General features: G+C 44.8%; 2 protein-coding genes across 4 annotated transcripts in view; both read left to right on the top strand.

Annotated features, from left to right (window-relative positions):
• Positions 1–546: 546 nt before the first annotated feature.
• On the top strand, positions 547–6,996 carry LOC126531195 (uncharacterized). Its single transcript, XM_050178624.3, has 2 exons — positions 547–663; positions 5,381–6,996. Exons 1-2 carry the CDS (start codon positions 589–591, stop codon positions 5,837–5,839), a joined length of 534 nt encoding a protein of 177 aa, XP_050034581.1. The 5' UTR covers positions 547–588; the 3' UTR covers positions 5,840–6,996.
• A 5,811-nt stretch (positions 6,997–12,807) lies between these two features.
• Positions 12,808–24,776, top strand: part of LOC126532419 (A disintegrin and metalloproteinase with thrombospondin motifs like) — a 34,768-nt gene continuing 22,799 nt past the window's right edge. For all 3 annotated transcript variants that reach the window (XR_008612618.1, XR_008612615.1, XR_011894654.1), the window contains exons 1-4: positions 12,808–13,045; positions 19,550–19,722; positions 23,713–23,802; positions 24,480–24,621. The gene's annotated coding sequence lies outside the window, so the exon portion shown is untranslated. The remainder of the gene's footprint in view (positions 13,046–19,549; positions 19,723–23,712; positions 23,803–24,479; positions 24,622–24,776) is intronic.

Raw genomic sequence — 24,776 nt, 5'->3', positions numbered from 1 at the left:
GAAAACATTGCGATTAATGCAAATTTATTCCCAAGGTTGCGCGAGTTGTTTTCGGGCCGAAAACCGCGGAGCGTTGAAGAAGAAAGTTACGCAAGCCATCGTAAGCACGGTTCAAGCGTGTGGCTCCACTTTATCCAACACTCCTAACCAATCGTCTCGGCTGGCTCCAGAATCCCTTTGTCATATTTTTTTTTCTTCCGCCACTCCTTGAATAATAAAGATTCTTCCTCCCGTCGTCCGCGCGACGCCCCAAGCAGTGTTTTTCGTACTGACTGGCTGAACGACCCACCAAACGTCCAGCCACACCGGTCTCGGTGATCGGGCTGGCGGGGGGGTCAAGGGGTTGTCGTTGGACTATCAGCTGACGTCAACGCCACCCATGTAGCCGGCAGCGCGACTGATGTGTTTCTGACAAGATCCGCCGGAGGTGGCGAGGAGGCGCAGCGAAGGGAAGGTAGAGCCGGTTTGTGGCTTTTTCGGAACCGCTACCACCCGCGGGACCAGCCCCGGCTGCGCCACCGCCCCACCCCACCCTCTGAGGCGTCCCCGGTCGCCAGCTAGAGCATTCCTCGCGGGGACACTGACAAGATGCAGCCGGTTCCAGCACGCTCAGCTTCACGGCTGCTCCTCGCCGCTTCAGCGGCGGCCATTCTTCTGGTTCAGGTCAGCCCCTCGCATGTTTCTTTTGTTGGATCAGCCAGGCGCTACCCACGAAGTTGTTCGAAAGCGGTTTCTCGAAACTGTGCATTTACAATTGTATTCTGCACTGTCAGCGCTTTCTGCTAAGAAGAATATGGGTCGGTTGGTAACCGTCGTTCTTTGTGGGGATATACGAGGGCCGATTGAAAAGTTTCAAAACTGAGGTGTTTTTCAGTATCAATTCAGATACAACAGGTCCCACATTTCGTCCTTTAGGCTTATACTTCCTTTTGCTCAGGTTTAGTTTCTACAAGGTTCTGAGGGAAAATCAAGCACCTGAATACACTGTTCTGGGGCAATCATATATAGTAACACAACGGTTATTACTGCATTCACGTCATGGTCTGCGGATGTTTCGGTTGTTGTTTGATCAGTGTTTGTAATGCTTAGAAAAATATCTTCGCTTTAGTGCCAGGTCATGGGTATATTATTTTAATTCAACTCGACGACTCCACTTAGGGCTGCCAGTAACACGGTAGGAATAAGTGACAGCGCACTGACATGTAGCTATACAAGATTACCGTTTCCGAAACAGATCCAGTCTTGTCTTCTTCATGGAGGCTCTCAGTTTGGTTTTGAGAAAGTTTACACTAGACGGCTGCTTGAACACGAGAGACCTTGTGTTAGAGTCGTTCTTTGTACACAAAGAAGCAGCTGATATACGTGTTTATCTACTCGTTCAATCTACCTACTCAGGCAGATTACCTGAGTTATAGCCGTGGTGGTAAATATAAGTACTTTTTTGCATCTGACCGTTGCTCGTATAGGATGTCATGATGGTAACTAGATGACTCGTCATTACCACCTTCGAAATCCCGAATCGTCTATGACTTACCAGCATTCTTCGTACACCCAATGAGTGGGCACTCTGAATACCAATATGGCGCGCATGTGCAGTATTTCTGTCACAATCTCTTCAGTACCCTAAAAGCACAGATGCGCAGTAGAGCCAAACTGGGGCATAATATTAGCCTCCGCTCAATTTCCAACAGGTTTTAAGCTTTTGAAAAGCTGACAAAATTCGCTGCGGTGGACGGCCAGTCCGAATGGGCTTTGTCAATGGCCCTTTGGGTGCTGGTCTTTCAAGGGCCTCCAGCATTAAGCTGATCGATAGGGCTAATTCTTACGTTATCATAAGCTTGACTGAACCGGGCAAATGTTTATTTGAAATCTTCTCAAGCATAAGAAAAAAAGGAAGAAAGAAAACTTCCCGGCCCACTTTTTAATTTACTCACAGGTGAGTACGACCTTGACAAACACGGTACAGCGCGACCACATTTAGTGATTTGAAATAGGCCTTGCTTTCACGGAGTAGCTTCTTTCTTTCTTTTCTTTTTCTCTTCGACTAAAAGCGGCACTTCAGTACGTCTGTCAGAGGAATGTCTGGGTTTTAGAGAAATATAATTGCTAAGCATATTTTGATATAGCACGATGAAACTGGTTCATTATTCTGTAGAGTTCGTCACGCTATATTATTGTGACAGTTATACAACTCAAGGATCTCAACGAATTGAAAGCAAATATTTCTCATTATTATCCTGACGCATAAAGACAAATATTGCGCAAAGTATGAAAAAACTGGAGATGTTGTCTTTTAAGGTGCATTTACTCGACGGGACGCGATCGCGGACGAATCAATCACGTGACAGATGCCGTAAATCAGATGATTTCGCAGCTAACATACGCAAGACAGAAAAAAGCAGACGACAGCTCTGACGAGGCGCGGACGACGCATTTTGCCGCCAGTGCTTCATTTTTGCTTGCCTAAAATCAGTGGCTTGGCTTTCCGCCGTATCGCGAAGCGCATCGCGCGGATCTAGGAAGCATCGCAGGAACGACCCGCCGTGGTTGCTCAGTGGCTATGGTGTTGGGCTGCTGAGCACGAGGTCGCGTGATCGAATCCCGGCCACGGCGGCCGCATTTCGATGGGCGCGATATGCGAAAACACCTGTGGTACTTAGGTTTAGGTGCACGTTAAAGAGCCCCAGGTGGTCGAAATTTCCGGAGTCCTCCACTACGGCGTGCCTCATAATCATAAAGTGGTTCTGGCACGTAAAACACCATAATTTAATTTTAATTTAATCGCAGGAGCGGGTGACGTATGGTCACGTGATACGCGATCCGCAAGCTTGAACCGCGATTTGTTCCGTCGTGTGAATACTGCTTTACCGTGAGCCCCCGGTACGCGGCTGTGAATAACCTGTGAAAGAAATAAATACGAGTGTGGTAGAGGGAGAGAGAAGGGAGGTATTCAGTAGTCCAAGAGTTAATCCTAAATGTAACACTTCAACTGCATAAAATTGCAATAGTAAATTTTGTTGTGTTCAATGCAGTCTAAAGTGATCTGATTATTTCCTATTTCTTCGTAATCCGAAGACGACGGTAGTAATAGTGCCACGAAAATATGATCATCGAAACAAGAAAATGTGCGCCGAATTTTCTCGCTAAAAGGCAGTGACACTGTGGGCTGGTACTCTAATTTGGTGTAATTGTCTGTCGCAGGATATCCTAATTACTAAAGTCACTTGAAGGAAACTAGTGTTGAAGTGCTAAGAGCGCAAGATAGCCAACTCGCATACTACACAACCCGCCATGGTTGCTTAGTGGCTATGGTGTTGGGCTGCTAAGCACGAGATCGCGGGATCAAATCCCGGCCACGGCGGCCGCATTTCGATGGGGGCGAAAGGCGAAAACACCGGCATACTTAGATTTAGGTGCACGTTAAAGAACTCTATGGCTTTATTTGGCTTGATTGCCCGCTGGCTCTATATGGTCGTGATTAAGAAAAATCGAGCCCCTCCGCTACTTTTCTCCTGGTTCATCCATAGCGAGGGTCTCGAATCTGGCAACCTTGACGCCTAGGGTTTATTATACTAGGTTTTATTAGCCACGTGCCTGCTTTCGTAAGTAAACGTGTTACGCGACGCTATCAGACAAAAAAGGGTGTTTGTTCTACGTTCGCCTACTATGGATCAGAGCGGCACTGGCTAACACTCTCAGGGGTAGATCTAGTACACATAAGTACCCAAGTTAGTGGATGGATTGATGGCCGGACGTCGTTGTAGCACAATTGGTAGAGCATCGCACACGCAATATGAAGTTTGTGGGCTCGGTTCTCATCGGCGATAAGTTATGTTTTCGTCCGCTTTCCTTCCCCTTCATTATTTTGTGCATTTCGATTTCAACCACAGCTAATTACCCCTATGTTTTCCTTGGTTTCATCGCCTGCTGGATTTATATGGTCGAAGCCGAAGGTATATCGTAGTTCAGAGGCGTCTATAAAATTCGTTCAGCGTCAATGCCGGACGACGTCCACGTCGAAAATCAGTCGGAAACTTGGTTCTGACTTTACAGTAACTGAATAGCAGAGCAATAACAGCGCAAGAAACGGGACAAGGAAGAGCGACAAGGACAACGCTGGCTTTCAACTGAAGGCTTATTTTGCGCGACGCAAGGTGTACACGCGGAAGGAACTGCAGTGCAGGACTGAAGGGGACGAGAAACAACCGCAACAAAGAGGAAGGAGGGGGCGTTTAGTCTAGCCGCGACGTCCACACAATGTGCCACCCATCTGAAGGTAAAGAGAAGAGGAAAGCTTGGGGTTGTTCTTAAAAGTTTGAAGGTTACGTTTTCGGCTACGAAGATTATACGTTGTGGCTGTTTCTCGTCCCCCTCAGCCCTGGACCCCAGTTCCTTCCGCGTATATATTTTTCTTCGCGAAAAATAAACCTTCAGTTGAAAGTCAGCGCTGCATTCGTCTCTCTTCCTTGTCCCTCCCATTTGGCTGTTTTTGTTCTTAGCATCCTGGGCCAACTAATCCAACACAAGTATCTCTTGTTGCGCGTAACTTCTGACATATACTATGTTGCCTTTTAATATAATGATAAGACGCAGAAAAGGAGGCGGCTCCTGCGCTATAATCACGCGAAGATAAATTTAACACCTTCAAGTCAGGAGTGAAGGGAAACCGAGCACATGTCCTATTTCCCTGAGTTGTCGTGTGAACAAGCAGCAGTTGTCGATGTTGCTGATTACGTCAATGAACTCGCTTCTCCCTCATTGCCAACGGAGAAGGCACAGGAAATACCTGATAAATTCAAATATGGTGCGCTGGCCGAGAAACTCTTCGAAGCGCGCGACATTTTGTTTCAGACTTCGTGAAATAAGACCACGTTGATCGAACGTAGTCTCTCAGTTTTGGTACAACAAAGTGTTGAAGCTGTCTGGACACCAGAATGTGTTTAGAGGGAAAAGAAAGAAATGCGAGTACTGCTGGCTTTTTCTTCTTCTTCTTCTTCTTTTTTTTTTTTTTGTAGCATACTGGCCAGAGTGACTGTCTGTATAGGCGCACTGCGCGTCAACTTGTTTACGACTAGTATTCAATCTCTCTCCCTCTTTCTAGTTTTCGTTCAACTTTTACGCACGTAGGGTGTCAAGCCAGACACCTGTCTGGTTGACTTTCGAAGCTTTGTGCGATCGCTTATGGATCATTGAAACTAAACTATTGCAACAGAATTAAAGCAGGCGTTTTATGGCAACTTGGTTTCGAAAGCTTATCTCCGTGCTCACGCGTAGCACCAAAACTGGCCATTCGGTTTGCTGTGAAACGAATTTTCTACCCAAACTACTACAATCGCTCCCAACTCGGCCTATTTTTCATGTACACCGGCACATTTCGCAGGTGCTGGGTGACGGGGCCCCGACCACGACAGTCGCAGCTGGCCAGGACGGCGACAACGCAAAGCCCGAAGTATCCGTACCTCCCCCAACGTGTGACAAGGACAGCGTGCAAACGGCAGTGACTTCGAAGAAGCCAAAGACCGTGGGTCACCCCTTACGCCCGTTTAACCTGGGTATCAACATCCCGTACTTCTTCAACATGCGACTACTGACGGGATCCGGTGGCACCGGCCTGGGCCTCAACATACCGGCCATTCTCAACTTTCAGCTGGACACCGCGCACCGAAGGCGTCCGGGACTGCTGCTCAACCTCTTCGGAAACAGGGGAAACCTGTTCAACCGTCGCAAGCGCCCGGGAAATCCGCTGCTCAGCTCCCCGCTGCAGCCGCCGTTCACGCAAGCTCCGGAACAAGACAACGCGATCGACATCAAGCGAAAGCCTTCCCAGAAGGCTTTGTGAGGGGTATATGTGAGGCGTGCCAGAACAGCTCCTTAGCCCTCCCAGTTGCACAAATTAACGTGGCACAGCAGCTACGGTAGCAAGTCATTATGTCGGTTCATGTTCGAAAATATATGTCTTCTTAAGAGTACTAGAAATGTCGTTTCAGACGCGCTCATTTCGCAGACGTTGCCATTGCCTCAGAATTAAAATTATCGTCTGTTACTGCCATCAATAATGGAGGCCGATTTAAGGCATGTTGTATACTCCTACATAAAAAAGTTTATTTAAAGAAAAGGAACACACGTAAGTGTCCTTCTTAAAGCGTCAACGATCGGTCATGTTTTTTAAACAGCTTCCATTGTCATTTATAGACAACTTGACGTCATACGGCTCGGATGAGAAAATACTCAACTGGCTGGTATAGCTCGTTTCTTGTAGAGAGCAGCGAGCGGAAGTCAAATGCTGTGTAGTGTAAGAGGACTAAACGAGTAAGAAAATGCGGGGCTTAAGCCTGGTAAGGCGACTAAAACAATAGGTAAGTGAGAGGAACGCACGACGTCGCGCGCCACTGCTTGCGCTGGAGTTGCAAAAAAAGAGAGAGAGAAAGAGAGAGAACAAGATATGCTATCTGCGTGCTGGACGACACTTTTACATTAGGCTAATTTGATCATCATAGCTCTTATTCCTTTCTTGCTAGCAGAGCTAACCGCAATTTCTGTCTTTTCAATAAGGCTATCTTTAATCTCTTTATCTTTAATCATCACTCGCTATGACCCAAACGTGCCTGCGTGCACATAAGAATTTCGGACAATTACCAGTGTCAAGGCCGCATGATTAGTGCTCACATTTATATTTATGCTGGCAGTGTAGCTTGACGCCTTGCGCTTTTGAATTACTCTATAAAATAAAAATACGGTCGCAGAAAGAAGGTTTAGGTATGTAAGATAAACCTGATTAAACATGGTTACTGTCTCTTTGTGTCATTGCGCATACAGTGGCAAATATACGACTCGATTTGTGAAAAATGCAATGTGAATATTGTGATAGCGATCGAAAACGCTTGTTCTAACATTCCCGCCAGTGTTTCATTAGGCGTAGCGATATCTCGGGCATAGAGACCTTGCCTGAATGTTGCGTTTGTGTGTTTTCCAATAAATGAACGCACCCAAATTGTACATATACTGCTTGTCATTTCTTATTTGTTTGGTTCTGTGATATTTTGAGCCCTTAGGGGCGCTGGGCCTTTCTGCAACATCATGCATAAAAGAAGTTGGCGTTCTTATCGTGGTTAGCATGTAGCAGCTGTGTCGGAGGTGCAGCGCGTGCTGTAGCCTCTGGCACTGCTTCGTAAGACTGTAGCCAGTGTGTGTTGCAATGTCAGAAATTTAGCAGTCTGCAGCGTTGCCGCACCCAAATTATTGCAACGAGCGAATTTATTGTCCTAACTAGATTCGCTGTATCTGGAGAAACCGGGACTGACTATTGTGCCGCGAATGGTGATGCTCGAATACTGAAACCGACGGTTGAGACGCCTCTGTCATTTCCTGACAGCTCGAAGGAGCTGTCAAAGCAGTCAGCTTCGTTATGAGATGTGGTTTCAGTCTGTCAATGGGCCAGCCTTTTCACTTTCCAGCCAGGGCGCGGCCGGCATGATGCGTATCTGTGTCACGGCGTCATAAATGACGTGACAAGAAAATGCGCCCCCAGCCAGTTTCGGATTCTGTACTTTGATTCTTGATTCAATACATTGCTCATTGTTTCTGTTGTTTATGTGTAAATAGTTATCTTCTGTGCCTTGTGCTCTCTGTTATCCTGTCTGCCTGTCATTCTGCACTCACCCCCCCCCCCTTCCGACGCCCGGCAGTCTGCCCTAGGCAGCTCCAGTGCGGTCCGCAGTTATTTCCGTCCATTCTATATTACAGCGAAATCTGTATATGACTGACCTTCCGTAGTTTTTCCGGCGTCCGGTAACAGAAAAAATCATCATGTCGGCCGATACTGGTGAAAGTGCTGAAAGAGTCCAAGCTCTATGGCACACACCCCTGTGGGCTCGGAAACCTGTAACGCACCCTTGAACTATTCTTGTCACACGAACGAGGAGCGTCGGAGCGAACAGTAACGACAATGTAAACGGTGCCGGTGTGAACCGACACGGTCCACTACTGGATGGAGAGGAAGAAAGATGTGTTCGCCATGATTCAGCAACTGGACAAACCCACAGCGTTCCTCACGATATATTCGTCCGAGGTGCACTTGGATCGGCTTATCGAGCTTCTGGAATGCATCAGGGTGCAGGGCAACGACGAGGGAAGGATATCGATAGGGGACATGCGTTACCTCGACAAAATGGAACTGTGCAGCAACGACCCGGCGGCGGGCGCCATCCACACCAACAAACTCTTCGCCGTGATCCTGAACATTCTTAAATACAACAAGGTGTCTCCGTCCAAGCCGTACGATTTTGTGGACTTCTTCAAGTGGGTGCAATTTCAGTAGAGAGGAAGCGCGCACGTCCACATTTTACTGCGGCTGAACAACGCGCCGAACGAGGAAGTGAGCATGAACATGCCCGCGACAATCAGCATGGTCAAGTTCCTCATTTCGCTAGAGACGTCGGTTCTGCACCGGAAGCGGGCGCAGATCCACCAGCACACGCACGCGTGCTTCAAGAAGAGCAAGGAGAAGTGCCGGTTCGGCGCGCCGATCGTGCCCAGTAGGAGAACGATGGGTATCGTTCCGTTCCCGCCCACCGTGGACCCCAACAAAATCTACAGTCACAAGGCGCTCAAGGCCAAGTTTAAAGAAATGCACGTGGCTCCTGACAACCATTCCGCTCTGTGAAGATGGAATGGCAGTGAAATCACTGCTTTTCGTTTGAGAACTTCTATTGTCGTCGGCTTTTGGTGCCATTCCATCTTCACACAGTGGAATGGTTGTCTTTTTTTAATTGTTACCTATTTATCTATCCATTAAAAAACAGTTAAAAATACTATTTCGTAATTGGTGTCTCGAAAGCAGATCTAGCCTCAGGAATTATGTTAAGCTTACCAAACTTCTTGACTGCTCGGCAACAATGTTCCAATTGACACTCGAGCCCTAAAGTGAATAATTAGAAAGATAATTAGTGAATACCTTTAAATGGTTATCTAGACATTGCGATTTCTTATAGAGACAATTTCCGACTCTTCCAGAAATTCTGTCCTAGGTAATTTCAGAAAATCTTTTGATATTATTACGATATCATCGAGCGATGCTCAAGAGACGGGCCGCCGCGAGAACCAAGATGAAGTTGGTCGCTACCCTTAGCGCGAGCGAGGGTCGACCTGGCTGTCTGGCTCCAGTGTAAATAGCCTGTAAATAGCCTCTTTCGTCTGTGTCTTTTCACACGTAACAATATATATAAAGCAGGTATATCTATGCACCACCGAGATAGTATGAAACAGAAATGTCTGCGTAAGAAATTTAATCGGGCCCTTCTTCAGGCGTTGGAAGGTGCAACCGGGCAGAAGCAAAGACAATTTAAGCTCTAGTCGATGTCGATGAAAGACAATGTATTCCTCAGCAAGTTGTAGGTGTGAATAGGCTGTATGAACTACAGAATTTGTTCTCAGGCTCGCAGCGTCTCAGTCGTGAGCGTCGCAACGACAGCGTTTCAAAACGCCAGGTGTCACGAGGGAATAATAGGAGAGCACATGGCGCACTCCACCATGTGGTGCCATCCGTACCAGTATCGCATGGTGGCACGGCACGGTGGAACCGGAGTACGAGAGCTATCTACGGGATCGGCGCACATCTTTAAAATGATTGCCCTATCTCCAGGATCGACCCATGAAAGAAGCTAGAAATAGGATAGCTCATACGAAAAAATAAAGGGGAAGGAGGGGGGGGGGGGGCGGAACTTACCAAAAAGAGATTGTTTTTAATATAATAACAGTTACTTCCGACTCATGCAAGTCAATGCTTTACCACCAGTCTTACTTTTTCTGCATCGAAGTGCCCGAACCTTTCACGCGTAAGGCGTCTCTCACGCGGAATACGCCTGTCACGCGGAAGACACATTTGACGCAGAAAACATATTTCCCGACACCTGAGTATATCATTAGCCTCTACAGATGAGAAAGGTCGTTAAACCTGTACTTCTCACTCCTGGTATTTCTGGTGTGGCCCCTTCTGTGCACTTTTTTCTTCTGCGTGGAAATGTGAATCTAAAAGCAACATGTTTTTTTTTTTCAATTAGAAATTTCGTCTTGCTTTCAGGCTGTTGTGAGCAACAGTTTTTCGTGCGAATGGGCCCGAAAGCGAAGTTTTATCAAGTAGACATTATTTACACTGAGCTAGTCAAAGTAAATAAAAAAGGTGGCCTAAAAACGGCACGTTTTCGTTCAAAGGAAGCAGGACTAAAACAAATAAATGCAAGAATTATTAGCGAATACTTCATTTAGGTTGCATGACAGCCGTGAAGTCTTCAAGGGCTCACAAATGCAGCACATCAAAACATTATTACCTAGTTTGTCTTGATGATTCCACGTAGGAGGGACCGGATTATATAAATAATTCAGGCGTATAGGGTCGGTGTTATTGCTGGGAGACCTGCGTGCGCGTTTTCTCAGTCCGCCGACAACGACGTAAATGAAAAAGCCAGCCAATAGAGGACTGTTCTCATGAGTGAGTAGCTTAGCGAATATGGCCTGAAACTTTCTGTGAGTACTCACATGCATTTCTCGGAGAAACAATAACAAGCTGTCTTGGGAAACATAAAAGAAAAAATAAATGTTTGGGGTCTTACGTGGCAAAACTACGATCAGATTATGATTCACGACGTCTGGTGGGGCATCACCTGGAGTTGTTTAACCTGCACCCAATGCACAGTATACGCGAGCGTTTTTGCATTGCGCCCCCGTCGAAATGCATCCACCACGGCAGCAGGATTGAACCCGCCACCTCCAGCTCGGCAGCACATCGCCATAGCCATTGGGCTTCCACGGAAGGCGACGTAAGACAAACATTCTGCGCAATACAACATAGAATTTTGATGTTAGGACTCGATCTGTCAGCGTTATGGTAGACCCCCAACACGCAGGCTTCAATGCACAACGTCGCGGTCTTTGCCTTTGTCGCGGAACCATTTACGGTATTATAACGGCTCATGCAAGGTTTGCCAACGTTTTCATTACCATTGGAATCATTCAAGGATTCATTGAATCGTTTTTTTTTTGTGTGTGAAAGTAAATTTACATTTAGACACGAAGTAAATAACTACAGGTGGTATATATAACGTGGCGACGTCCTCAACGGTGTCCTTCATAGCCCGTTGTGCAGCATTGTCACGTTAAAGGCAACAAATTGATTATTTTTATGCCTGTCATTATAGGCTGACTGCACACACTTTGTAGATATTCGGCTGACGAAAAATGTGGGCCACTCCCGATGGAAGTGCCGTAAAACATGGCGTAGCACTGCATTGGCGATGTACTTGGTGGTAGCGAATGCTTTGAGCTACTGAGTTAACTACCCGACTTTATCGCTGCGACGTTGCTGTTGGCATTATCGTTATCGATGTTTCGGACGTTGTTTTGCACAAGCCACCTTATTTTCGGCCCACGCTATATTGTGCGTATCTGCAATGTTTGAAGCTCATCCTCATCGTTGAAGATGCAACTGATGGTCAAAGGCGCCGTATGGAGTAGGGAGCCAATTTCAATTTCTCTTTTCTCGTCTACAAGAAAATTTCTAGAACTTAAGCTTCTAAGCTTTCTGAAACAAGTTGTTCGGTGTCCTTTTATGAAACATGCAACCTTTCGTATTCCCAGGTGGATCACCTCATGACAGAATTCACGACTGAAAACTGCACACACTTGCGCTTTTCGCAAATTTAGGGTAATTTTTCTCCAATCTTTCGTGTTGCTGAATGCCAAAATATCTTGACCAATAGTTGGACACCAACCCGCTAGGAATAGTTAACAAAACTGCCTCAAATAAATGTCAGGTCAACAATAGGAAGCTCAAATATCCAATAAATTGATCTTCTTGACCGCATTTGTGTATAGGTATGAACAATAATGTTGGGGCCAATAAAGGAGAGTGCATAGCAAAGTACACCATTTCGAAGGTGTTGAGAAGAGATTTCCGCTTCCATCGAATTAGGAATAATTTATGAATAACGTTTTCTTGTGCACCATGATCTGATGTTAAAGGTGGAATTCAAATGACTCTCAGGCTAACGAACTTTTTTTTTTCTGCAGGTAATATCTTGGGAATGCGAATCTCTAGATCTAGTAAATACCCACAATTTAAGGAAGAAGAATGTGAGAGAGTAGAGTTATCAGCTGGTTCGCTTGGCGTAGAATGGCGCGCTAGCTATTCCTTCCGACATTATAAGCGAGCGTTCGTTCTTTAAACATATCATTCTTCTTGCTGGATATCGGGCGAATGCACTACATTCTGCGTCAGTGAGGGGGTCGAGCTGGCTTGCTGCGAGCTTTCTTTATTTATCTATTTGCCGGCCTTAACGGAGGCTTGGTGACGTCAAGTAGATAATTTGCCCGTTACCTTCAATCTCTCCTTCCGGTGGGAACTCTGCCTGTGCGGCGGTGCCCTCCACGAGAGGCGTACCTCAGGGCAGGGTGACCCATGGCAGGGTGACTCCGGTGTATAGCGATTCGAAAGCGCATCTGTGCTACTCGCTTACCAAAAGTGTAAAACAGTGACGCATGCGAAGTGCTCTTTACTGAAGAGGTCGTGTAAAGGGCTGAGAGTGTACGAGTGGCGATTGAAGGAAATGCTGCGAGTCTTAGAAATATTAAACATGTCACCGCGTCTGCCGGGCCCATTTAGAAATGGCAAAGGTAAATCCCAAAGAAAGGGCGCGCACTATAAATGCGCTACAAGTGATCTTGTTAGACTAACAAGATGTCACGCACATGAGTGCGCTTCTTAACATCTGCTTACTGATTAGAAGATCAGTCATGCATGAACATTTCCTGACACGCTCGCACTGTTAAATGTACTGCCATGTGCATGAGAGAATTTCATGTCCTAAGCTGTTAAGAAAGCTTTAAGATGTTCATGTCTGTGTTGCAAAACTATAGTGGAAGCAACAAGCACATCTTTATTTTCATTTTTCATCAGAAATGTACCCAAATGTTCACGTGCTGTCTTGTCTTTGCTTTTGCGCAGACCTTTTGAGGTACAACGTGGGCTTGGAACTTCGCAGATCCCAGAAAGGTGTGAGATGTCTTCTTTATTTCATTTTGCGAGCCTGACCGCTTTATTTTAACATTCGTGTGGCGACATGTATGTGAAGTTTCACAGCGAAACTGTTACCTTCAAGGCAACTGGAATTTGTGTTCGAGTTCCCGCGTAAGAAAATTATGGTTTCTAGTATATTTCAATTACAGTTCGATGCTATCATGCCTGCAGGTAGTGTACAATCGTGGTTTGCACGAGTTTTACAGGAATATTTCTTTGAGAGATTCAATTAGTTCAATAACGCACTTGCGTTAGGCGTAGGGCCTACAAGAATGAGCACGTATGCTTTGATAACGGTACCGCCACATAGCGGCCGCGACCACTCAGAGAGACCTCAAACGGCAGCTGAAGCGGCAGCTGCAAAAGGGCTTTGTGTTTCACTTTCCGCGAAACAGATTGATGTTTTCACGTACATTCGAATAATGATCCGAAGCTATCATGTCGGAACCAATGGTCCCGCTGCAGTCATTGACTTTGGGACTCGCGTCTGCATGCTATCTCTTACCTACTCATTGTTATTGAATGGAGAATAAACTGAAACTGGAACTGCAGCTAGCGTGTAAGTCGTACATTACGCATTTTTCTGACGCAATTTATACTTTTAAAGATTCATTTAGTTCAATAATGCCCTAGCGCTTGGCGGAGGGCCTAGAAGGATGAGGAGGCGTGCTGCACTTGCGCACATGGGCGTGTGCGCGTGACGTACGCCGCTTGTGCTGGGGGTGCTTGCCTAGCGTCGGCAACAGCTTCAATCTACATCTACTTTCACAGGGTGGAACGGGGGCGTATTTTTTTTTTCGTTTGTTACAACGGGGTTTTACAGAATCGACTGTATATCACAATACCGCTTCTATGGCTCGGCTTTATACACGGGCTGACATAAGTTGCGAGATAAATTTCAATGATGAGGCGTTTAAAACAACATCTCTGATTTACGTTCTCACTCGTGAGTTTATTAATTTATTGCCTACGTGACAGTGTGCGGTTAAATCCTTCCACCCCAAAATAATTATGTGAAGTTATTATAACACACTCATAATTGCTGAAGATGCGATTCGATCAACTCATTAGAGTTTTTACATGAACTAAACTCTTAGCAAAATATTTCGGTACTGCATGAGCGCATTTAGATGAAAATACCAAAGTCAACACATCTACCCTCTCCATAACATCAGCACATGACATTCTTGCAGGCTAGTCCGCGTACATGGAAAGACGTTTAAGTGCCAGTTCAGTGGATATATTCTAGCTAGTCGGTCTGTTTAAGAGCAGTGATTTGTCCCAGCGTGGCAATACAATCAGTACCTTAATGATTCAGATATAGACTGACCTTTCTTTCTTTTGCGAAAATGTTACACAAGATGAGATTAGTGACCAAAGAATCTCTACCTTTTTTCATGAACAAAGCTAAAATATGCGCCGAGCTAACAGAGTTCCCCCGTCGCGTCCACCGTAAAACCAATCCGGAGATTATCCAGACTGGTTTTGAGAAATGCTTCATCACATCCAAAGCACTCGAAGGCACCGCGGACAAAGAGTAAATAAGGCCCTGTCATGTTCAATGTGTTTCGTTCCTTAAAGAAACCGATTTGGGTAGGCCGTTATACGCTTTATATATATATATATATATATATATATATATATATATATATATATGTGTGTGTGTGTGTGTGTGTGTGTGTGTGTGTGTGTGTGTGTGTGTGTGTGTGTGTGTGTGTGTGTGTGTGTGTGTTTCTTTATCGGCGTGTTTATTACCAAAAAGTCGGCCTATATCCATCCTGTCCGACCTATTTTCGAGTAAATACGGTCCTTGAAGCTGGCGACGGGAATTGGTGACTCCACGACTTCAAGCTGGCGACTTCACGGAAATGGCACAATATCTCGAACGATAACAGACGCAAGCCTGTATTAAGGTGTGAAAGAGTGCTTTTAGCTCTATGCATCAAGCAATGTCCAGTATATAATAATCTGTTTTACTACGGGCTCATGTGATTCCACGGTCTACCGAACTATTGCCCCGACAGTGCAGAAGATGGACACATGTGCCTAAAGATGAGCAATTAATTTGTCGACGCTAAATCGCAAGTTGTCCTACTGACGACTACTCGTTTCTTCCGCTCGGTACGCTGTGCGCTACGGTGCTTTTTTTGGCAGGTAAGGTCTCAGCGCTAGTCGTCCATACGATATCACCCGCCTGTGTCCAGCTTCCGCCAGTGTGAATTGTTGCTAGATTCGGAAAGAAGTGAAAAAAGACGATCTGTGGCGCGCTACATTTAATAAAGAACTACAACAAAATAATCTTTTGAACTCTTACGGAAATATATGTTGATATGTGTAAAAGTAAAGAGTGATAGGGAATATTGGATTTTCCGAGGCTATGTTCCTGGTAAGGAAATTCACGTCAGCCTGCAGAAATACTTTCTTCGGCGATGCTTGCAGTTGCATTTCAAAAAGATTTTGTGCTTTGCCAGTATAGAAAACCAAACAAGCGCTGCCTACACAGAAGAAAACACGCTAACACTGCGGCGAAATGCAGCTTTCGAAATGAGTGCACGTCGCCATGTTCCTCTGCTTTTGACCACAGCGTGTCCAGGTTTCAATTCTGCTGGCGGTCTAGTTTGTCAGCCGGTGAGTATTTACTGACAGTACGCTTTAACCTTGGTAAAGGTAACCTATATTATCGTAGGCTATTGCTGAGGCATTGTCTTGTCTGCGTTGTGCTTTCGGATGAGTGAACGCGCTCACAATGTGCGAACCAGCAAGTGCAGCAAGTGCGGGTTCAGTCAAAACTGATCAAATTGGCTCTCCTCAAGTTATACTAGGACATCTATTTGCGCTTAATCTGTTCCCCTTAGCAATGATAGGCACCGGCTGTTCTATCGCGGATCTACGAAGAACAGATCATTCAGAGACGCAACATGAACGCGATACCAATGGTAAATGGTGAATCAGGGACTCGCCAAAGCTTCAGCATTAGTACGTGTTGTTGCGGTTTCTATAAACCAAATCGATAGAAATAAATTGTGCATCTGAGCCGATCATCCTCATTTGCCACACACTTTGCGACTCTGATCAGATCATGCATCTGACTTGGTAATCGAACAACGCACATGCGTTTAACGCAGATTTTGACAAATATACATCACTATATTTCTGCGGGGCTTCCTTGCATGATTTACAAAAGTCACGCTTATTTTAGACTAATTCACTTCTTGCATACTGTGTTGTCTATCTTTCACTCTATCGGCGTCGTTTCCCGTTGCTCAGCATTGTGCCCCCATGCGCTATTTAGCCTGACATTGCGTTCTAGTGTTGTATTATTTAGCTTTCGTCAATCTCTAAGAAATAACGGGCAGAGAATTGACTATTTCACTGCGTGTAGCACAGGCCACGTTCGACCACAGCGCTACCCAATTTGCGTATAACCAATGTCCATGTTACCGACATGGGCAGCCTCGAGCTTCCACCTGAGCATGGGCTCTGCCCTCAAGTTGCCTGTCAGTTGAAGGGCTTTACGTTGCAGATGATCAATTTGGGCACGGCTACTAGTATTTACACAGCTACGGACTCATAACTGGATGCACATCTTTTATTAAGGTATCGCCATGTTGCAGGAATAACACTCCCAATCCGATGATGTTATCCCGCTTAATGAAATCAACATTATTACTACGGTGTCATTCAAATTCAACGATAATAAAAAAATTCGAAAAATTTTACCTCTTACAACGTCTGGTTTGATTACACGTGCGTTCACCATGATAACGGACAATTACCCTTGTTATAAGTAGCACTGCTTTAAGATGCTTGCAAACTGCAAACATACGTTTGCACATTTTCAAAGTGCAAGTGTAGCACACTGAACACCCCGACATAAAATCTATTTGCAAGTATTTGTTCCTGCTAAGTGAACGGTAATAAAACTTAACACTGTTATCGTGAGTGTAACACGAGGTAACTTACTATACTTGAGAAAAATAGGAGAAAAACATAGAAGTTGAAAGACAAAAGGCCCTCTTTTGTGTGAAAGTAACAAGTGACTGGGCATTTGAGTCTGAACAAAAAAAAATACTGAGCGAGTAACAGCGCAAAGATCTGAACTTGCAGACTGAGGCAGACGAAGCGCCTCGTCTGTCACTTTGCACGTCTCGGTCTCCCTTTCAGTCCCCTTTGACTACATGGGAAAGAAAAGAAAGAGCTCAATTGCAGCTGTGGCAAAACAAATGACCATAGCAGAGGACACTTGCATCGGATCGCCAACTACGATGCTATAATAGGCCCTATCCATCACTTATTGCAAAATTCTTGTTGACCGTCACGTCATTCCCTTGCAATCGTGAACACCGACAGGCTTCGTTACCCGCCATTCAATCATTCATTCATTCGTAAATGTCGGCTATAATGACGAATGAATTAATGAATGGCGCAGCCGGTGCCTTGTCAAGATACTGACAAGGCATGGTTTTAGAGCTATATGGCTACTCTGATGCTTTCAGGAATTACTATATAAGGCATGCCCCTCGCAGGTCACATGCTTGTAGGAAGTTAAAGAAGTTTCTGGACTGAACGAACTGGTTTCTCATCCAAACGAAAAAGCTGCAGCCATGAAAGATGAACAAAGAGCACCTTGGTACTACGTGTTAAGACATTCGGTTTCTCCAGAATTCCAGAGCTTTCGGCTACGCTAGAGCCTTCGCACTTCAGGTGCGATTACAGACGTTTTATTGCTCTAGGGTGGCACTAAAGGTAGGAGGAGAGACTGCTAAGAACATTTGTGTTAGTAGTGTGCTCCGAACATTGATGGAACGTCAGGATAGTGGCGAAGTAGTGAGACGAATGAAGGGAACGCCGTCTCGTTCCCATAGACAATGCGTATTGAATGCATTTGTTGGTTCTCCACATTTATGTCCTGGTCAGACACAACCACCACTTTTAGTGGTGTATATTGCTTCTATATATGCTTTATGCAAGGAAATATTTCCAGGATTCTATGTAAAAGGGCAATGAAATTGTAAGCCATTTCCAGCTGTAATCTCACAAATATGAGTTTCAAATTTGTAGGTCTAGCTTCGCTGCCATATAAAGCTGTCCGTCTCTATTTTGCATTTCTATATTTGCATAATTTTAGCATGTGTAACTTCAAGATGGCTTCACTGAATGTCTGCTCAGTGATTAGAGTTAGGAATCACGTGCCTTAAATTGTCGTTGACCGAGTCCTCGAATGAACACCGGCACTTTCCTATGGGACATTTATGCATGAAAAGATTCAAGTCTGAAAGTACAAAAAGAAGACACGGAATAAAGAGAAAATGTGAATCAAGGCCAAAGACACTTCAGTATCGCCTTGGCCCGCAGTTGTCCCACTGTAACTTGTTGTATGTACTTTTACGTGAAGTTTATAAGGAGTACGATAGATGTTGCCCTTACTGAGAGTTTGGATGCATCCTCTAAACATGTGGAGGCGACATGTAAACGACCTGATAGGCCTGATCGCCTCCTTGCAGTTTCTCTATTCGCCTTACACATCCCTGGGTAAGTGGCAACAATGTTACTGTCGAACCTGTGCGTAACTAATTGTTGTGGAATAAGTGACTACCGAGTAGAAGCAAAAATGTTAACAAAGCCTTAGGTTCGCGACTACCGTTCACGTTCAGTCGATTACGGCCATTCTCTGTTCAATAATAAAGCATGTACTGGAGTACTTTCGAGAAGCGGTCGTTGTGGTATGTATTGCGAGGACAAGTTCGCCGCGCAGCTTTCTATACACGCAAGGAGCACATGCAAGCACAAAGCGCCTAAGCATTGCCAGCTGCCATTGTGATTGACCCAACAGAGCAGCCGTGTTCGTAAATGTTTTCATTGCGATATCAATATGTAAATTCCAGCCGAATTGTTACCATCGATGTCATGTTCCCTATATATCTATGTAAATGTAAGCTTTATGTCTATCGATACCGTATGTGCAAGAACGATGATTTACTATTCCACAGCCGAAGTTGCTTAAACTGATTACTCTTCAGAATATTTGAGAACTGCAGCGCGCAAACGAAAGTCCTAAAAAATTATATGAACAGCACATGCCTTTTATCTAAATTTTCTCAGAATAATATAAACTGCCAAACAATAATAGTGCTCACAATCTGAAAAGGAAGTAATTTCACTGGCGCCGCTATTTACGGGTAGGGCAATGGCGTTTGTGCGATGCTATCGCACACCCTGCGCGACGTGCTAAGGCTTTTAGGGTGCCAGAAATTTTGGTGCACCAACGCATGTCACATACGCGCATAGCCCGTGCTGCGTATAGTTTGAATACCATCGCAAGAATTTCAGCGCAAGGCTAATGTTTGCTATTGCTGTCAGAGCTTCGGCCATTCACCGAAGCTGCCATATTATTTGACACTCAGCGCCCTCAGAGATAAAAAAGCAGTGGCCATCCAAATAAAAGTAACTGTGCCCTAGTGACCGGCTTGCTTTGCACAGGGGCCTCAGCAACCACCGTCGTGGTCCCTCGAATCCTGGAAGAACGGAGTGACAGTGGAGAACTGGTTGTGGCCATCCGTGCTGGTTGGACTTTGGCTCTGAGGAAAGTGTCCGTTCTGCGGGAAAAGCTAGAAGTCACAACACTCGAGGAACATGAGAAAAGAGTTCATTACGTAAGTTCCTCTCAGTTGTGCAGCATGCAACGCGAGCCGTGTGAGTATACTGGAAAGGCATCTAAATACAATTATATGTTTAGAAAGGTCGAAGGTCGCAGATGGTAGCTGAAGAGGAAAAGAAGCCGTTTATAGAGTACTGAGAGACGGTCAGATTCCTTGACCTGTAGTGGTTGATGAGTAGCCACGAAAGGCGATGGATTGTTTTGGTGTCGGAGCCACCAGCGAAATGTGGAGCCGCCAAACCTAGTTCTTTCGAAATTGAAAGTTGTCAACAGAGAAGACACATTTGTGCTGACGTCTTGACTATCACTGTAATACAGATCATTTTGATTACGACGATGACGAATATAAATGTGCAGTTGCATCTGACACTGCTTTATATCTTAAAGGGTCCCTGTACCTGTTTCTGTCGTATGCATAGACACAGAAGGTGTCGCTCAAGGAATGCTTTATCACAAGAATTGCGTGTCAGCGCGCTATAATAACGCACGTTCGTTGGTAAAACATTACCCTCCCCTTAAGCCATGGCGTTCTCCCTCAACTTTTACACCATGTGGCCATCACTGTGTCCCGCTAAAGTTTCCTCTTAATAGGAAGCTTTAGCTCGGGTGCTCCTATCTAAATACATGTAAAAGCAGAATTCGTTTTTCTCAGCCACCACTGTACCAAATTTGACGGGGTTTGTTGCATTTAAAAAACTTAAAATCTAGTGACTGTTCGTTTAGAATTTTCGATTTAGGTTGTCAACGTTCTATTAAAAATGGGCAAAAATCGCAAACTTTCAGAAAACGAAACTATCAAGTTTGCAACTCCGTAATTCAGCAAGAAAAAATGATATTGCAATTCTGTGAATTGTATCTGATAGCACACTTAAAGCGGAGAAATTTGACATCTTACACATGAATCTCAAAAAATTTATTAATAGGTAATTACAACTTTTGCAGAACCTCGTAAACAATGTAAGAAATTCACGTAAGATGCAAAATGACATATCAAATTTGTCTGCTTTTAATGATTTGATGGATGCCGTTTACAGAACCGCGATATCTGTTCTTGATGCACAGCTATGAATTTGTAAACTTCGTGTATTCTATTTTTTTCAAACTTCCGAATGCTTGAAAATCTTTTGAACAAAAATCAAGTCCTAAACCAAAATTCCGCTTTCAACAGTCACTAGAATTAAACTTTCTCTCTCAAATGCATCAAATTTCACTAAAATTGGTCCAAGGATTATTTCAGAAAACTGTTTTTGCGTTTTTACATGTATTTGGATCGGCCGCGTTGGAGTTGGGCCCGAGCTAAAGCTTCCTCTTAAGAGGAAGCTTTAGCTCGGGTGCTCATATCTATATACTTGTAAAAGGAGAATTCGTTTTTCTCGGCAACCACTGCACCAAATTTGACGAGGTTTGTTGCATTTAAAAGAGAAACATAAGATCTGGTGACTGCTGGTATCGGATTTTTGAGTTAGATTATCAATTTTTATTAAAAATTGGCAAAAATCAAAAATTTTCACAAAGTGAAACTATCAAGTTTACAACTCTTTAACTCATCAACAATGAATTATAATACAATTCTCTGAAATGCATCTGATAGTACATCCAAAGCGGACAAAATTGATATGTTACACATCAATCTCAAAAAATTTAATAACATGGAAATACAGCTTTTGCAGATCCCTTGTAAACAATGTAACAAATTCACGCAAGATGTAAAATGACATATCGAATTTGTCCGCTTTCAATGATCTAATGGATGCCGTTTACAGAACTGCGATATTTGTTCTTGATGCAGAGCTATCAATTTGTAAACTTCGTGCTTCTATTTCTTTCAAACTGTCGAATATTTGAAAATTGTTTTAACAAAATTCAGGCCCGAAATTGAAATTTCACTTCCAACAGTCACTAGAATTTAACTTTCTCTCTTGTATGCAACAAACTTCATTAAACTCGGTCCAAGAGTTATCTTAGAAATTTTTTTTTGCGTTTTACATGTATTTGAATAGGCCGCGTCAGAGTTGGGCCCGAGCTAAAGCTTCCTCTTAAGCCTGGGCTACATGGAGCGAAATTTAACGCCAAACTGTGCGCCGAGGTCGGAGACGCGGTGGCACTAGACGCAATTCCCGCTGGCATTTCTCTCTCTCTCTCTCTCTCTTTTTGTAATGCTTATTGAATCGAAAAGAGCCACCGCGTGCGTCCACTTCGCATTGCTGTACAACCTACAAAATAGCTGTTTCCGGTATTGTTTCGGCTTGATAATGGCGTGATAACATCAAAATATGTAATAGTATGTACGTTTCCGATTGTCTCTATATTAGGCTCCTAGGATTTCTTTGTCGCCATAAGCGGAAAAAGAAAGTGCTGCCGCTAACTTGCGAATGGGGTGAAATGGCTTATTTATAATGTTTTCGCTACTCTAGGACCTAAAGAAAACAAATACATTGACATCAGGAATTGAACCCACACTTTCTCCGGTAGAGGCGCAGACGGTACCACTACATAAAGTCAACTCAAGATGGCGTGTTTTTGAGGGGTCGTTTTGATACGTTGTACAGCACGTTCAGTTGCCTTCGAAATGCTTATTTCTTGGGAGGGGGTGTAGGCTCGTTAGCGTATTTTTACTGCTACCATTCTGGGCAAATCATTTACATCTGGCTCTCTGACAAATGCGGAGCCGGCGATTACCGCCAAAAGTGCCTTTCTTTTGAAAACTGCGGGGGATTGCTGTGTTGACCAAGGAGGTTGGTGTTGACATCGACACGGATCGCTCCCGTCTTCTACAGCCTGTAGTGGCTGCAGTTTACTCCCTGCACCCACCTGGCAGCGCAAGACGAGCGTACGGCAGCGCTGCGGGGTGCCATTATGTTCCTGCCGCCAAAGAAGGCGTCGCTGCCCCTATTTTCATGTGAGAAACCCCTCCTGTCCCATCGACTGCCATTGCCGGAGCTGTAGCAGACGAGCCGCCTTCCCACGTGGATGTGGGGTCATTGGTTTGAAGAAACGTCTAGACTTCTAGACTGTGTACGTCGAGAGTATACATATTATTATGCCCGCATATTTTCGTGTGTGCATATCTATATGTATTTCCCCCTATGTTATACCCTCCGCAGATGCTTTTACGTGTAAATTGAAATGAAACGAATAACGAAAGTACACTCTAGAATGTCAGCTTAACGCAGCGGCATGTTTTAAGCATTCCCGATGACGTAACGGATCGCTCGCCCGTGTGGCATCACTCACCCACGCTATGTAGCATGGGAAGGGACGACTGAAAACGCAGGGCAGTGACGGCGCTGCGATCGGTAGCAATGTACGTTTTTAAAACCTCATAAATTGCACCTTTTACTCGGAGCGCTTAAATCTACCGCCTAATGATCAGAAGAACCTGGCCTACCGACTGAGCACGCTTGTATACAATCGTCAAAACCGTTTCAGGGTCCCGTTAGGAAAGTTACAAAGGTTACCAAAGTAAGTCTGTTTATAGCGAGATGGCCTGTGAGAATGCTTGCAAATAAGAGAGTTAATGTAAAACTGGACACATCTGCAACGCTAGTAGTCAAGCGATATTTCGATGTTATTTTTTCTTTAGATTTCTGATGCGACGCTGCGCTGACACCGAGCTTCCCGAAGCCGTGTTAGAGCTATAATGCAACAGCATTGATTTCTCCTTGCTACCCCCCCCCCCCTTCCCCCTGTTCCTAACTGGCGCAGAAAAGTAAAAAAAAGAACAGGTATGCTAATCTCAGCTTCTTCAGTGAAAACGCTTATTTGGTGTATTCTTGAACATTGTCACTTTTAATTAGCCCCTCCGGATTGATGTCATTGCCTAATCAATGTTTAAAATGAAATTTACTTATTATTTTGTAAGACTCGTAAACGTATCGACAAGTACACCATTAATGACATGTGCAGTTAAGTTGCGTGGGTGTTTGCGACAGTCTTCCTCTGCTATGGTTAGTTTGTAATTAGACCACATCCTATTTTTTTACAGATGAATGGGTCACGTCTGGAACAGCACCTTTACCATGACCCTCAAGCCCGCGCTGCTGTCATACTTACGCGCACTGGAGGACTTCGACTCGTGTGTATTATACCCGTCTTTCGTCCGCACTGTGTAAATGGCTAGGTGGAGATTCATTCATTCATTCATTCATTCACAGAACTTTAATTATTAGAGTCCTGAAGCCTGGTCTTTTCAGACCGAGGCGGGCCGCGTCCACGTCGGCACCGCCAGGCCGAGCCTCATGGCGCGAACGAGGACCCTCTGGACAGCCCCTAGTTGATCTTGATATGAAGGGCTTGATACAATCTGAGATGAGTCAGAACATAAAACCTATGGTCAAGGCTACCAATCCGTACAACAGCAAAAAAAAGAAGCTGTTCAATAGAAAACGCAAGTACACGCACACGCACACGCACACGCACGCACGCACGCACGCACACACACACACACACACACACACACACACACACACACACATACACACACACACACACACACACACACACACACACACACACACGCACACACGCACACACGCACACACGCACACACACACGCACGCACGCAAAGTTGTGCGCGCGTGTGTGTGTGTGCTCGTGTGCAAGAAACTCGCAGAGAAAATAAAATGCTTGAGAAAGTCCGTAGAACGTCATAGTAATGCAAAGAATCTTAATGCCACGAAGACGGCATTTGTTGAGTAACATGAAATTGCATGCAAGATTCAAACAAGTAATTGTGATTTCCGTTCTTTGAAGGTCGGCATTCTGAGTCCTACCGAACGAATACAGCCATCAGCTGCGGCTCGTTACGGCACAAGGGGTAGCGTTAAACATGACATTTTCCCTATAGCGCAGACAGACTCTGACGCTGAAAATTCATCAGACGTGTTTCGAGTAGGTAAGTTTTCGTGCTAATGGTTATAGTATATATTTGTGGTTTTTTTTCTATATGTTGATGCAGAATAAATGTATAGGGAGTGTATTACACCATTTTTAAAGCAGGTTGACCGCTTACCTAGCGTGCTGAAAAACTCGCATTAGACAGCTTGTCGA

This window comes from Dermacentor andersoni, chromosome 5 (assembly GCF_023375885.2).
Source record: "Dermacentor andersoni chromosome 5, qqDerAnde1_hic_scaffold, whole genome shotgun sequence".
NCBI lineage: Eukaryota > Metazoa > Arthropoda > Arachnida > Ixodida > Ixodidae > Dermacentor > Dermacentor andersoni.
This window is presented reverse-complemented; position numbering and strand designations above follow the sequence as displayed.

Bases quoted from the DNA above. Each gene is read 5' to 3' on its own strand.
- LOC126531195 (XM_050178624.3), top strand. From the start codon at position 589: ATGCAGCCGGTTCCAGCACGCTCAGCTTCACGGCTGCTCCTCGCCGCT. The intron at 664-5,380 runs GTCAGCCCCTCG...CACATTTCGCAG, and splicing joins CGGCCATTCTTCTGGTTCAG to GTGCTGGGTGACGGGGCCCC.